At 44.6% G+C, this 15980-nt stretch overlaps 1 protein-coding gene across 1 annotated transcript in view; it reads right to left on the bottom strand.

Moving 5' to 3' along the window:
- METTL16 (methyltransferase 16, RNA N6-adenosine) overlaps positions 1-15980 on the bottom strand; it is a 248706-nt gene that overhangs the window by 199066 nt on the left and 33660 nt on the right. Inside the window, exon 2 of the mRNA XM_069227020.1 lies at positions 14247-14377. Within this exon, the coding sequence (XP_069083121.1) occupies positions 14247-14374 (128 nt within the window). The 5' untranslated portion in view covers positions 14375-14377. The remainder of the gene's footprint in view (positions 1-14246; positions 14378-15980) is intronic.

The following is a 15980-nucleotide window of genomic DNA, read 5'->3' as shown; positions in this document are numbered from 1 at the left end:
TTCTCTTGGCTTGTGGTATATCCCAAGTGAGATGTGATTTACTGCTGGCGCTTCTTGAGCCACCTGTGTAGTTTGTTTACAAGAGGAGTAAGGGTTTTCAATACATGGGAACAAAATGATTCTCATTTTAGCTTCCACAGGAAATGTTGCCAAAGGATAGAGCAAAGACCAGTACATGGATTTACGCCAAACTTTCCATTAAAGCAGAACTTTAAAATTTCCTGTTTTAATTTGGGGTAAACCTGTTCAGCAGTTTTTGCAATATTTACATCAAAAAAAAGATGCCTGGTGGGAATTAAATGGGTAACACGTTTGTATGTCTTGCTGAAAAAACATTTGGTTAATTTCCTTATAACTTTGACAACGTTTGACAAAAACCTTAATAGGTAGGGGTTACAGGTATCAGCAGATGTGTGCTATACATAAAGGGGAGTGTGGGAGTTGAAAAGACTAAGGGGGAAATAGTGTTTATTTGCTACCAAGTGTGGCACTGTGTGGTGCATCTGCATAAACTTTGACAAAAGCTAGGCCAGATTTGTTTTCTATGTTGTGTTAAGGTTTGTGATAGTCCATAAAGGAAAGATAAGAGAACATTTTCACTTGCTTATAACTTTTGTATGATTTGATGAATCTGTGTCAAGTGTGCTAAGTAGTACAAGGGATGCCCAGTGCACGTATATCAGCTTTCGTGAAGATTCAGTGGAGAGGCAAAGTTAAAAGGAAGGGGCAAAAATATGGTTGATTTACAATAACTTTAGCGCTATTTGGTGGATTTGCACGATATCTGGCAGGGACTTGGCGCGTTTAACTTTCTTTTGGTACTTTTAAATTTGTGTTGCTCCACAAGGGCTCCAAAATATTTGCTTTTGCTGTTAACATTGACACTGTGTGATGAATCTGCACAGGTGCTGAGGTGGCTTGAACGTTTGTGTTTCGATTGATATGCCAAGTTTTGTGCCAATCTATCAAGGTGGAGGCAAAGTTGAAGGGGTATGGAGGGGTGACATTTTCAATGGCTTATAACTTTAGTGCTGTTTCATGAATCTGCATCAAATGTGGCATGTAGTAAGTTACACAAAGAGCAAGTATTTCAGGTTTTGCTAGCAAATTAAACCCAGAAACCCAGTGCAAGGCTAGGCAAGTCCTGCAACCAAGCCCTGCAGCACACAACTGAAGGTGGTTCGGCACAGTGCCTGGTTAAAGGCTCCGCAGAGCACCGAAAGGGTATATGGCAGGCTGAGGGTAGCAGCAGTTAGGCAGCCATGGCGCACTGGGCATAGGGGTTGGCCCTACAGCGCACTGTCAAAGGCTGTGTGCAGTGTGGGTTGGCTGGCCATGGCACGCTGGGCTGCACACGTACGAAAGGTGCACGTCGCAGGGGTTAAAAATTAAGGAAATCATGAAAACATTCACTGAAAAAACACAGTTAAAATCTGAGTTATGCTTCTGGCTCAAATTCCTCAAACAACTGAAATTCCACAAATATGGTTATCAACATGCACAGGAGTGGCACGAGTTATGGCACGTGTTGAATGAGTTCCTAACCGTTACTGGTGAATTCTAGTGATTTGAAGCATTTGCAATGCACTAGGCTCTTGCATTTGTCGGAGTTACAGCTGTTCACAGTTGTAAACTCCCAACCGGATTTTTCTTGCATTAAAAGAAAAAAAACAGCGCGGTCGCGCTGCTTCAGTTCACACGTAATAATACCTATCGGCAAAAGTGCAATTATGAACGTAACGGGCAAAAGTGCAATTAACTGTGTAACAAGGTCAGTAGTATGAAAACCCTCGACTTCTGCCCAGCGAGATCACGCTGAGAAAATAGAGAAAAAGTAGTCCACAAACCCAGCGAGCCTCGCATGTTTTCTGTACTTGGTCGCTGCACTCGAGGAGGGCTAACCACCGGAAAAGGCATGACGTATGCGTGCCTTCCACTAATCAAAAGAAGCGGATTCTAACAAGTGCCAACTTGCCAATGAAAGACACTGACGTGACGTCGATGGGGCTCCAAGCCCTTTTCTAATACCTAAAGCGTCTCGCTAGCGATGCGCATGCGCGAGCGCAAGTGACGCACGCTCGACCCTAAAAAACCAGGCTATTTATCACATCTGTACTAACAAACACACATTTGAACAATAAAATTCTAGTTCATTACCGCAGAGCTGTGTACCTGACATGAGAAAACACTGTGACTGCCTCACAGACTGCATGTTCCAGTTACTTTAGGCATGAAATAGTTGTCCTAAAAGTCGCGAGGCTTAAACAGTTTAAGCTTACCTTACTGCAAGCATGTAACCCCTTGTTTCCCGGTTTTGAGTATCATGTTTGAAAATAAATGCAACTGGAAAAAACTGCAATGGCATAAACAAAGTAAATCGTAAACGCCAGTGCACAGAGTATGATATTGACTACTACTGTTGAGAGAAGAAAGTGGTGTTAAGACTCAATCCACGCTTGGCCTCTAGCGAGCCATGACCCCTCCCACTCTTAACAATGGTCAATGGCGTCTGTGTGTGTATGTATGTATGTATATACATATATATATATATATATATATATCTTTTTTCACTAATTAAAGGTTAAAGTGATGTTTTATTTAGGTGAAAAAGCCAGTTAAATGTGGTATTTTAAACTAACAAAACCACTGAAATTCACCTGTTATAGTTATCTTAAGTAACTATAGCTCGCGTCCCTCGCCATGCACAGTTTCCTCACTAATAATTTCATTGCAAATGCTGCAGTGATATTATCAATGATGTCACAGAAAATGTTGGGGGTGATGTAATATGTGGGGTAATTAGCAGTGCATTGCAAGGGGACAAGTTATAGTTGCCTTAGTGCATGGATACTCAACGTACGGCCCGCGGGCCTCATGCGGCCTCTCTGACCTTTACATGCGGCCCCTTGGGTAACAGGAGCACTGGCAGCTGTTTGCATGATTCTGCACTAACAATAAAAATATTAAATACACACACAATCATTTATTTCAAACTTAGTTGGTGTTAAAGAAAGGAAGTAACTAGGTACTCCTGCACTTAACTTTAGAAACGTCTTCATTTTTAAAGACATCGTGCAGCACAAGTGTAAAACTAAGACAGTCTCTTTAAAATTAAAAAAAGTGTATTTAGTTAACATGCAGAACCTTTTTGCCTTAGTACAATTTATTTTATCAGTGCACTGAGATGTATTCCTTTAAAAGTGATAGTTTTCAAACATACATTTGGAAACATACATTTTTAAACATTCATTATTTCCCTTATCCTGAGAACACAACCAATAGTAAATTGAAGAGGCCAGTCACTTGGTATGTGCACTTTACGGGTGGCCTGTGTTCCTATCATACATTAACAACATTATAGTTTATTAAATCAAACATAGAAGCAGGTTATGTGCAGTGCACACCATGAATCATGTATTTCGAGGTCATCTTAAATGTGATAATGCAGAAAGAGTGAAGTGATCCTAAACAATTGCCTAGGATCACATAGTTTGGAAAAGTGGGTAAGCCGGGATTCATTCCTGGTTTTCTGGTTTTCCATTGTTTATTTCAGCCACTAGATGTATATCATTTGCTTCTCCTACACCTACCTTGCCCCCAATTTCCCCAGCCACCCCCACTTGACCGCCACAGCCCTGGCATTAATGTGGCCCCCAGGCGCGCCACAGACCAAACTTTTTGGCCCCTGGGAAAATGTTTGCGAGTACCCATGCCTTAGGGCATCGCTCATTTCTTTTCACTTTGGTGTCCTGGTGCCCATCTGGGACACCCTTTTATTAAAAAAAAATGATTGGACGCACGCAACCCTTCCTCCCGGAGCCTTAACAGCCCCTGGAACCCCATCCACCGGGGCCTTCCTTTTTAATTAAGGAGAGAGGCTGCGCTGCCACCTTTCCTGAGCCTTTAAAGGCCTCGGGCACAACATCCCATAGGGCCAGAGTCAGGAGCCTTGATGTCCACCCGGGGGCACCCACAAACCACTAGTTGGGGGCCACTGGGGGAAGCCCCAGGTTCCCCGCCAGCTCCCTGCATGTACCCATCCTTGGTGCATCGGGAGCCAGTTGTGAACCCACCCGGAGGGAACAGCTGTTTGTGCTTTCTCTCTCCAGGCTGGAGCAATCAGAGTTTCCCTGCCCGCAAGAGGGCGGGCAGGGAAACATAAATCTTTTTTCAAGCTCCCTCCAGTTGGGAGCAGACTTTTGATTCCCGAGCAGGAAAGCTAATGTGTCCCAGGGATGGGCTCCCAGACACAGCAAATGAGCCAGCCCCAGAGTATGGAGTCACCGGGCCTAATATGGTTCAAGGAAGATGGCCATGAAGACCCCTCCTCTTATTTTACAGAACGGCCTGGGGTGATGGGGTCCCCGCAACCTTCTTGAGGCTTGGGGAGGAGTGCAACAGGTATCCCTCCCCACAAAATGTGCATTTTGTGGCATCCCCGGGCCCTCTCCCTCCCCAGGGGTTTTTCATTACAGCACATTTTGCAGTAAATTTGCTGCAAAGTTAAAAAAATAAAAATAAAAAACACTTTTGGCCACCAGGCCCAAGGATCAGGGTATCCCTACCCTGCCCTCTTACTTTTTTATATTAATATTTTTTCCTAGGACTCAGGATTGAGTCCAGAGTCATAAGATGGCTGCCTCCACAACCTTGTTGATATGGTGGAAGCCATTCAAATCTCACCATGTGATCTGTCGGCCCTAAAGATCCACCGCAGCGCGAAATATACAATTTCTTTTAGTATTAATTGCTCAAAAACGACTGCATGGATTTACACCAAATCACAAAAAAGCACCTCTTAAGGACCAAGATCTAGCTTTCTGCTAAACCTGGTGTAAATCTGTTCAGCAGTTTGGGCTTCAGCTGCGTCTAAAGTTCCTATGGAACCATTAATGGAAAAAAGCATTTTGCACCCCTTACTTTTTTCTCACCACCCCCACTTAAGGTAAACTTTCCAGGAAGTAGCTCAAATAAATCTTTTGGAAGTTTCTTGAATATTCAATAATCAGCGTCAAAGATATAAGCAAACTAAAACATGCATTTTCTATGGAAACACAATCCTAACTATACCTACCCAGTGGCAACTACTACTTGAGTAAATGTTTGAAAAAAACAAAGGTTACAGATATGTTGTAATTAAGAAATAGAATAAAAAAAATAAAAAAAACCTTCACTAAAAAAAAAACAAAGGTTACAGGGACATTATAGTTAGGTTTAGATTGTACACGCACAAAACCAAAGAAATTCAGCTCTCAATTCTGTTGGGTTATTTCAAGTAGCTATATCTCATGCCCTAAGGTAACTATAACTCGTGCCTTGCCATGTTTGACAGCTCCTGCTTGCAGGAAGCAGAGTTATGGTTGCTTTTGCTTGGTGGGAGCTGTCAGCGAGGCCATGCCGCCCCCCAAATTTGTTTAAGAGCTTTGCCCCCAGGGAGGTGGCGGTCCTCAAGGGGCAGAGAGGGTCTCCCCTCCCCCGCATACATAAAAAGCAGTGCCTGGGAGGTGTCAGTCCACAGGGCCTTCATAACCCCTAGGAGGGAGGTCCCATGAGCCCTCCACCCCTCCTTAAAATTATGTCCCCGGGACCTGGCCCACCTGGGGGCAAAAGAAAATAACGCAGAAGACCGTGCTTGTTTAAAAAAAAACAAATGTAAAAAAAAAATCACAGCGCATTTCACAAATATTCACGATTTTCACTGTGATAAAAAAAAAATGTTTTTTAGCCCTGGAGGACCACTGCACCAAAGCTAGGAGGGTAGGATCACAGTACCCCCCCCCCCTTTCTTTTATTTTTTTATTTTTTAGACTCGCCTGAATCCAAGTCTTAAAATGGCTGCCAACACTTGCTGGTTGAAATGCTGGCAGCCAATCAGATCTCTGCACAAGATTGTGAGGATACACAAAGCCTTCACACCTCTAGATATACAAATTTCCTTCATTTTCTTTTAAACTACTGAACAGATTTACACCAAATAATAAAAAGTGTAATCTGTGTACCGAAAGCTACCTTTCTGCCAAATTTGGTGCAATTCTGTTCAGCAGTTCGGGCTGTAGTCGTGTTCAAAGCTCCTATGGGAATCAACATAGGAAATGCACTTTTTTGCCTCCCCTTTTTCTCGGTCCCTGATTAATGGATCACCCCAAAACTTTCCATGCACAACCAGATTCTTCAAAAAGAACAGAAGATGGACAGAATGCGGAACAAATCAAACATTTACCCCCAGTCACAGATCTGGGTTTAATACATCAGTTTGTTTTGCTCGCCATGCCATTCCAATTTGGACCCAGCCATATGCAAATCAGTCTTGACCCTGCTCCCCATGGGAAAAGTCCAGCCCGAACTGCCAGGCCTGGTCCTCCCTGGACCAGAAACAAGCACCCTGGGACTGGTGTTGAGGTATCACTGCATTGCGTCCATCATCTGTTCTTTGTAACCTTTGTTTTTTTCAGTGAATTTCTATGTTTAACAAAAATGTATTTCATTACTATAGGTTAATTCAACAACCGCCACACATAGCCTTTGGTAGCCAGTCCCTGCAGCCACCCCCCTTACCACCAAACATGGAGAGAGTGAGAGATTAAGAGAGAGAGAGTGAGAGATTAAGAGTGAGAAAACACATGCAATTTAGGCTTTGATGAATGATATATTTAGAATGAGATATTTCCGGACAAATTGAAAAGAAAAATGGTTTAATCAACTCAAAAGAGTGAGCTCACCTTTCAGTATGTAACTAAAATATATTTAATTGAAAAGAAACTAAAGCAGGAAATGACAACAGACTGGAACCCTTAACCTTCTATGTGCATATCTGAGACTTTAACCACTAGGCCAGAGGTGACTTCTTACTGTGCAGTGTCCAGACTTAGCTATGACATTCAACCCACAGATTTTGAGAGGAAAAGACTTCAATGTTACATCACTAGGAATGTTTAAAATCCAAACACTGGAAAACAGACACACTGCCATGAGTTGCAATGATTTGAACCTTCAGCCTACTGAGTGACAGGCAGTCCAACAGCTTTACCATTAGGCCAGAAGTGACCATAGACTGTTGTCCATCAAAATGTTACTGTAACATTTGAACCAAACATCTTGCTAGTTTGATGCACTGAGGTCATTGCATGGAGTGACCACTGCAATAACAATCTCTCTTTCTCTCTCTTCCATCCCAAGAGAGTGCATGACAGGACCGTGGGGGAAGCCTCAAGGCCCCTGCTGTCCTAGCCAGCTTCCCACGTTCAGCAGAATGCGACATTGCTCCCACAAGCAGGGAGCTGCTTTAAATAGCTGCTCCCTGCCCGTGGGAGCAGTGTTTTCATCTGTTTCGATTAAAACTTCACTTTCTGCAAGTGAGATGGTAGACAGCTCTCACTTGCAGAAAGTGAAGTGTTTCTTCTAATTTGGCCAGAGCAAACAGCTATGTTACGGGGGTGGGCACTCCGGGACATAGCAGGAGCCGGCCCTGGAAGGTGTCGGTCCCAAGGGCCATCACTGGCTGCTCCAAAGTGTATTGCCCCAGGAAGGTGGAGGTCTACAATGGCCCCCCCCATATTGTTTTATTTTAGCCCCGGGGAGATGGTGGTCCCCGTGGCTGCTGGGGGGAGGGTGCCCCCCACAAATAGTTTCACATTGGCACCGGGGTGTACGGGTCCTGGGGGATGTGGGGGGAGGCTTTAGAGCGGGAGGGAGCAAGTGCCCCCGCATAAAACGTTTAGCCACAGAGAGTTGGGCAGTCCCCAGGGCTGCGAGGGGGCAACACCGCCCTCCCCTGCATTTAGTTTCATATTGGCGATCGCTGAAGCTGCGGAGAGGGGGCGGAGGGGAGGAGCGTGGCCTAGGAGGGGGCCCCCGGTATGCCCCCCCTTACATTTTTCCTGCCCATGTGCGATTTATAGTTATCTTAGGGCACGAGTTACAGTTACTTGAGATAACTCTGAATATAACAGGTGAATTTCTATGGGTTTGTACATTCAAAATGTGAGCCTAACTATAACATCCCTGTAACCTTTGTTTTTTTCAGTGAATTTCTATGTTTTTTTTAGTTCTATTTCCTAACTATAATGTCCCTGTAACCTGTGTTTTTTCAGTGAATTTCAATGTGTTTTTTTTTTTTTAACGTAAAGTAATTTTCATTACTATGTGTTAATCCAACCACCGCCGCAGCAGCTGTTCGTCGCGGGGCCTGCAGCCAACTCCCTACACCCACTCAGTCTTGCACCGTACATGGCCTTTCGCCATGCAGCCGCCACCCCTCCTTCCCTGGGCCAACCCCGGTCCGGGGACCCCATCCCCGGGGCCCAGTCTAAACCTTTTTGTGAGGGGGACCACGCAACTCCCCTCCCAAGGGAACCCTTTCCCCAGGGCCCACCTAAAAAAAAATATTTTTCGGGAGGTGGGCGGCGCGGCCCATACCCAGGCCGATCTTGGCTCCAGGGACCCCATCCCCGGGGGCCAGTCATGTCACTGTGTGCCCCCCAGAGCATGCTGTCAAAATGGTTGGGGACCGCAGAAGGGCATGAAGGCCCCCGCAGTCCCAGCTGGCTCCCCACCTCCTGCAGGAGGCAGCATTGCTGTCACAGAGAGGGAGCAGCTAAAGGTGCAGCTCCCTCTCTGTGACAGCAATAGGCAGGGACACAGGGGAAACCTCAGTTGAGCTCTGTTTGAGAGCTCTAACTTGCTGGAACCAGAGTGTTTGCTCTGACTTGGTGGGAGCTGTCAAAACTCCAAACAGCTAACAGCTATGTGGGCACCCTGGGACATAGCAGGCACCAGCCCTGATGGGTGGCGGTCCCCTCGTCTACCCTGGGGCTTCACTAAAACGAGCATGGGAGCCTGCGCTTTTTTTTTTTTTCTTCTTCTTTTTAAATTTTTGGCGGATCCGCTGCGTCTCCCGCTGAAAGTTCCAAATTTTAAAAAAGTGCTTTTTGCTGGGGTGGGGTGCTCTCTCTGGGACCGCAGCACCAGAGCTACGATGTCGGGGTGTTCCTACTCAGGCCCCCTTTCTTTTTTTTTTAATCTTTTTTTCTGGGGCTCAGCTGAAGCTATGTCCCAACATAGCTGCCAACACTTCCTTGTTGAAGTGTTAGCAGCCAATTAGATCTCAGCACAAGATCGGAAGGGATCGTCAACTGGTGCCAAAGATATAGGCAAGTAAAAAAGCATTCTTTCTATGGAAACTAGATCCTAATTATAACTAATAACTACCTAGTGGTGAGTGCCACTAGGTAATATAAATATATGTCCTCACCGCCGGTCTCGAACATATATATATATATATATATATATATATCTCATTGGCTCTCAGATAAAGTAAATCCCTTGAACTGCAAATATTTTGTTAAATTCTTTTCATTGTAGGTTTGATATGATTCTTCATACACAATAACACAACAACCATGATTCTCCATACAGAGTAATTGATAACTGGCAACGTGTTTTAGGAATAATCAATTCTTCAGGGCTGGTCAGCAAAACAAAAAAAAGGACGAAAAACAAACACGAAACAGAAAAACATCTTATTAATTATTACCACAGTTAGCTGTTGACTCAGAGCGAAAAGGCCAAGAGCAGCAGGGACTGTATTTGACGGGGGATTGGCACTTGCAACAAGGTGGGTGCAGGGCCTTGTCGCCCCCGGCTGTATTCAAGAAGGCCAAGCGTAGCAGGGTTGGCACCCTTGCCATGGGCTCTGCGCAACCCATCATAGCCAAAGAGTGTGTGCAGCCAGTTTGAATGCCTATAGAGGGTTGGGTGCCAGGAGAAGCAACCAACACATCTGAGGCAGAATAAATACTCACCTCGAAAGACATCTAGGTATCGCAAGTTGGATAAATGGATGAAATCCTGTCTAGTACATCACATTCAAATTAATCTTTATAAATGCAAGGGGGGTCCACCTGTTAAGCAGATACAGACGTTCTGGTGCTACCAATGCGCAATGACCTCAGACATTGTGTTTCTTTTTTTCATACATCTTAGAGAGTGACCAGCATAGACAAACACAGCTTACTCTTGAATGATGACCGTGGCTATTACAGTTAAACTAGGCTGTTCACTGCAACATCTATCAATGAAGAGTGACATGAGAGGCAGATCTGTATAATTCACTTCGATTACAATTCTGATATTGACTACAAGGGCTTAAAGCTTACATGGCTAAACATATCTGACCCTAACAGAGTAAACAGCTCTGATCCTTGACACTGCATTCACTTTCTCACATCTTGTATGCGTTGCTTACTGCTGAAAAAAGTTCCTATTTGGTTAAGTTACAGTCCTCAGCTGAGACAGACCTCATGGATCCACAGCTGGGCTTGCAAATAAGAAGTTTAAATTACCGTTTGACAATTTGGGTTCGACTGACATTGTCACGTCTCATCACGATAAAGAATGTACACTAGAAAGGTTTACCTCTTTGGTATGCAAGAGATATGGGGATGAAAATGCTCTTGTCTAAAAACACCTACATAAGGCTTGAATGGAAAGAAGCCAACACGAAAAGGTGGCTGAAGCATTAAAGAGATCCAAAACACTACGGGAACTAAGGAATAACATTCAAGAACTCTTGCAGGTTCATAAAAATAGCAGCTCCCACCCCCTCAATAGCCAGGGCCTGAGAGGCATTGATGGCTTTCAGAGGAACAATGATTGGGTTTGATGCACTCATGAGTGGGGAACGTAGGATGGTGAATGATGAAGTATTTCATGAACTGAAGGAGCTGGAGTGAGGCAACAAAATGCACACCACGATTGGATGAAGAAGAAGAGTTAAGCAACTACAGACAACTGACCCTCCAGACTAATGAGGCAAGATGTACAGTCTACACACTAACAGAAATCATTTAAGTTAAAGGGTTAAAGCTGAAAGTTGCTAGCTTCATGGCTGAAAGTTGTGCCAAACACAGGGCACATTCTAGAAATCCAAAACAAACAAGGTCAGCAAATTTGAGATGAGGGAGGAAAATTCAAATCCTTTATGCAATGCTATCAGAACATCTATTGAGAGGGATTGAACAGTAATGGGGAGGGTGTCGGCTATTAACACTCGTATCCCCTACTACACATGACTGAGGTTCAAAGAACATATTTGGGTCATCCTGCTGGCATTACAGAAGTGGCCATAAGTGAACTTAAGATAGGGTATTCTGTTGAATCTGATGAATTTTTTCTTTGCAACTTTTAGAGCCCCTTGATCCGTATTGCCACAGAAGAGATCATACTACTGCAGAAGCAGCTAAAATTCATCATTTCGGGACTAGGGGACAGAAAGTAAAGATGCCAACGAGAGTTATGATGGCCCAGGGAGAGAGACTGGGTGGTCCAGACCTCTGGAGGTACTATCAAAACACAGATCAGTAGGTTCTACACAAGTGGACAGCATGCAAAATGGCCACGAAATTAGTCTACATTGATCAGACAGTGCTGGATAAGCTTTATAACCCTTGTGTGGTTTCCCAAACAAGCCAGAGGTAAAAAGGCCTCTGCTAGCACCAGAGCACAACGGCTGCTACATACATGGGAGTCAACAACTAGATGACAAGGCCAGACTACATTCCATTTTTGCTCCAAGTCAATTCACTATAATGCAGATTAACACAGCTACAATAGCTATTGCAGACTTGCAATTTCAAAAGCGGAGAAACTAGGAGTGCTGCACAGCAAAAGACATATTAAGGAAGGGAAAATGAAATCCTTCAATTTTGTAAAACTGATTTCAGGTTAAGAGGCAGCTAGGCTGTCACATGTTCTGGCACATCATTCTGCAATATCCAGAGGAAAAAAGCTGGAGTGGCCAGCGATCTTACAAAGTTTCAAAATGTTTGTAATTCACTGCAATAATTCGATGGGAGTGATATTGACAATTTACTCATTGCTGAAAAAGGGGCTCTGCCAAGTGATAAGGAGCACGCAATGGACATTGAGGAAAAGGGTGTGCTGTGGGATGACATCCCGAGTATGACCATGAACATTCAACATAGGGAGCAATGTTTGAAGCGGATGTCTAATTGTTACTTAACACCAGAAAAGATGAAAAATATGGCACTGGAGTTGCCATGGACATGCCGGAGATGGCTCCAACTTTCACATTTGTGGACTTACCAAAGAGTAAGGGGCTTTTGGGAAAAGGTATGTATGTATGTATGTATTTGTAAAGCGCATTCCGGCCGTAGCATCGAAGCGCTGAGGAGAGTCAGTGAGTTACGGGGATGCGAAGCAGAGAGGGGACCATCACCAAGCACGTCCAAGAGTCCCAAGACTCCCTAAAGGTAGAACAGCCAGGTTTTCAATTTCTTTCTAAAACAAAAATAGAACTCTACCTGCCTAATGGCAAGAGGGAGTGCGTTCCAGAGTCTCGCTGCCCCTACCGAGAAGGCTTTGCCCCCCCCATCTCACCCTATGGCAGCGCGGCACAACAATGAGCTGTCAGGTAGAGAACCTAAGCAGACGGGCGGGCTGGTAGGGTTGCAAGGCCGACCTAAAATAATCGCAACCGACCTGATGAAGGGATTTGTAAGTTAAGCAGAGTGCTTTAAACTTAATAAGTTTTTCTACAGGAAGCCAGTACAGATGTCTATTGAGTGTGGACTTGCTGATGTTCAACATAAGGGTGTTGCAATAATCCAATTTAGAAATCGCAAGCGCCAGGACCACCACCATCCAGGTCTTCCTGGATAAAGGGAAACATTTTCTTAAGCATTTTTAATGCCCAGTAACAACATTTAACCGTCTGGTTGACTTGTTGCTCGAATGATAGGGATTTGTCAAACACCATACCCAGGTATCTGGCAGAAGGGCACAGGACTGGACGCTCCCTGCAGGACTCTAGCCACCAGCGGGGGCCCCATAAGTTAGTGTCTACGCCGGAAAAAAGTATCTCCATCTTTTCCCCATTCAGTTTAAGCCAATTGCGGCTCATCCAGCTGTTGATGTTGCTCATGCATTGATGGAATCTGTCTGCCACCTCCTCCCAGTTCTGAGAAACTGGAATGATCAACTGAGTGACATCTGTGTAAGACACCACTTGGAAGCCGAATGAACGTACCAATCTGGCCAGTGGTGCCACGTAGAGATTAAACAAGGTAGGGTTAAGTGAAGACCCTTGTGGAACCGCACAGGGTAGTTGAAACGGTGTTGCCCTATAATCTCTGCATTACACTGTGATGGATCTGTTCGTGAGAAAAGACTTGAGAATATCAAGTGCCCTTTCTCTGACACCCACCTGATGCAGGTGCTGGATCAGCAATTGAGGGGATATGGTGTCGAATGCCACGGAAAGATCCAATAGAACTAGGATAGCGCTCTCCCCCTGATCCACTCTTCTTCTAAAAAGGTGCATTGCTAAATTAGAATTGGCACACGGTACCCGATTGCAGAAACACAGAGGGTGGTGGTGCTTATGGCTTTGAGTCTCTCAAGATGGAACCTGGTGTCATTTATTAACAACAGCGAACCAACCGGAGTGTCTCTACATGGAAGCAGACAATACTGTGTGCTCACAATGGAGAAACTGCCACATGACATGTCCAGCTGGCACAAGTCTTTTAGATCCGTTTGGTGATCAATACAATTAAACACTGCTGTTTTGATACCAGTAATACTCAAGGAGCTGCATCTGCATTCTTGATACACGTGAAACCTGCAGAGTACATGACCGGGAGTTTGCACAGAACATGCACTGAAAATTGGTCTGTGTTGGATCAAACCTTACAATACTGGAGAAGTGACTGATGGGTGTGTAGGAGGGAGGCAAGAGCAAGGGAGCTGTTCATGTTTTCTTTTGTTCCACAATCAAGATGAAGAGATGGGTCACGGAGATGAAATATTTTAAAGCTGAGCTGTTATGTTTTATTGTTTGTTGTGGTGTAAACATTTCGCTGCCTGGCAGCTGTGTTTCACATTCTGAATCTAAATTCCAATAAAAAGTGTGAAAGTTAAAAAAATAACTTTCTCACAGAGGCAAATAATATCGATATTGGAGCAAGATATAACATTTTCCAAATATCTTACATAATGCAGTCCTTTGAACAACGACTGTTTAACCATAGGTCACCATCACACTACTCAAAATGAGTGTACCGGACTCATTTTGAGCACACAGGGTGAGCTTTTATCAACCAAATATAAATATGTTTGGGTAAAAGTCATCTAGCAGATAACATGACCAGACGTGTAATAAAAAGAGTTAAAACTGTACCAAGCAACTGATGTTGTAAAAAGCATTCAGTGTCTCAGAGCTGACATACCTGACTTTGCCAGACAGGTTCATTTGCACATGCTGCTTGAATTCGGGATACTTGGAGGCCAAAAGCGCAAAATCTGGAGGTTTGTCTTTGTAGCGGTTTCTTGGATGCATAGATTTATTGAGGGCCATCCCCTAGAAGAAAAGAAAGCCGAAGAGCAAATGAAGCCATTACACCCACAGAACAACACACATTACTCTGAGTTATTTGACACCACTTTAGAAATCAACTGAACACTGTAAAAGCAAAAACGGGATGGCCCCAGTTACAAAAAACAAAAAAAAAGAATAATCCTCTTACACTAATATAAATATTTGCTATATAGGAGTAGCATGCTACTCATCGAAAAGCGCTTCAACGCCTCGTCAGGGGTAGTAAGCGCTATATAAATACGATTACAATACAATACAATATAATATTGCACAAATGGCGGTCACAAAGCAGATAAGACATGTAACATAATGAAACAAACAGGCGTTTCTTTCAACTTATCAACGTGTCAATTTTTTATCTCTGTGGCCACAAGCGTATTGCTAGGACGGCGGGGGAAGGGAGACCTACTAGCACACCTGGGACTGCCTCCCAACCCTCAGAGCACAAGCGCAACCTGCCCAAAGTGTGCAACGTCACAGCTCCAGGGCCTGTCTTTGCTTTTACCATCTGGAATAGGTCCAGTGGCCGCTCCTCTGCAATGGTGAAGGAGCCCCCCAGCAGCAGCTGCAAATTGAAAAATGAAACGATAATAGACAATATTTATTATCGTTTTATTATTCAAGGGGCAGGGTCATGGGGAATGACAGACAGAACGGGGGAGTGGTGTGCACTTCCCTCAGTGCGCATGTGTGTTTGGTCGGCCATCAGAACACACAGGCGCACTGAGCTCTCTCCAACTCGAGCTGTGTTGCCGGGTTGAAGACAGCAGGCACAGGCTCCCAGTCTGCCTGGGAGCGCAAAGCCTCGGCGCTCAGGCCAATCCTAAAGCTGTTAGGATTGGCCGCAGGGCAGGCTGGGAGCCTGTGCCTTCTGTGGAGCCTGAAGACCGGCGTTACAGCAGGTACGTTTTTTTTCATATTTGTATTGTTTCCCCGCCACCTTGCCCCGACACCAGCCACGACTGAATAGGTCACTCATGTACTACACCCATCAAACTATTAATAATGCTGTAAGGTTTATTTCTGTAGTGCCCAAACCTGTTCTGCAGGAAATAAGACGCAAATGTGCTTTACATTCAGTTTGAATGGCTCTTCTACTTGTGTTGTATTTTAGTTTGTGGTGTGTGTTTTTATTTTGTTTTTTGCAACAGATGCATCTACTTCCGTGTCCTCTTTTGCATTCCCAACCTGAGTGCAAGGCCTCAGCACGTCACGTTGACCCCTGCTCTCTAGGAAGAAGGCCTCAGAGCAGCCCATCCCCATCTTGTGCTATTATTTCTCTCAGCTCAGGGGTTGAGCCTGTTTGTGAAAGATGGACCGGTTAAGACCATCTTCCTGCAGCATCTTTCCTGTTTCGGACTGGAAAGGCATTGGGTCACAGTTTGTCTCTCCCTCATTCGCACCATCTGCCTCACTAGAAGACTTGGGGCCTGGTTTAGGACTCAGCAGATGGGTGATTGATATTGCATCCTCTGAAATCTAAATCCCATTATAGCCTATGGGATTTAGATTTCAGGGGACAGAGCATCAGTCAGCATTGTGATGGATTAACCCGTCCACCAAGCTCTAAATCAGGCCATTCTAG

Source organism: Pleurodeles waltl, chromosome 3_2 (genome assembly GCF_031143425.1).
Source record: "Pleurodeles waltl isolate 20211129_DDA chromosome 3_2, aPleWal1.hap1.20221129, whole genome shotgun sequence".
In the NCBI taxonomy this organism is placed as follows: Eukaryota; Metazoa; Chordata; class Amphibia; order Caudata; family Salamandridae; genus Pleurodeles; species Pleurodeles waltl.
Note: the sequence above shows the minus strand (reverse complement) of the source record. Positions and strands in the feature narration are given on the sequence as shown.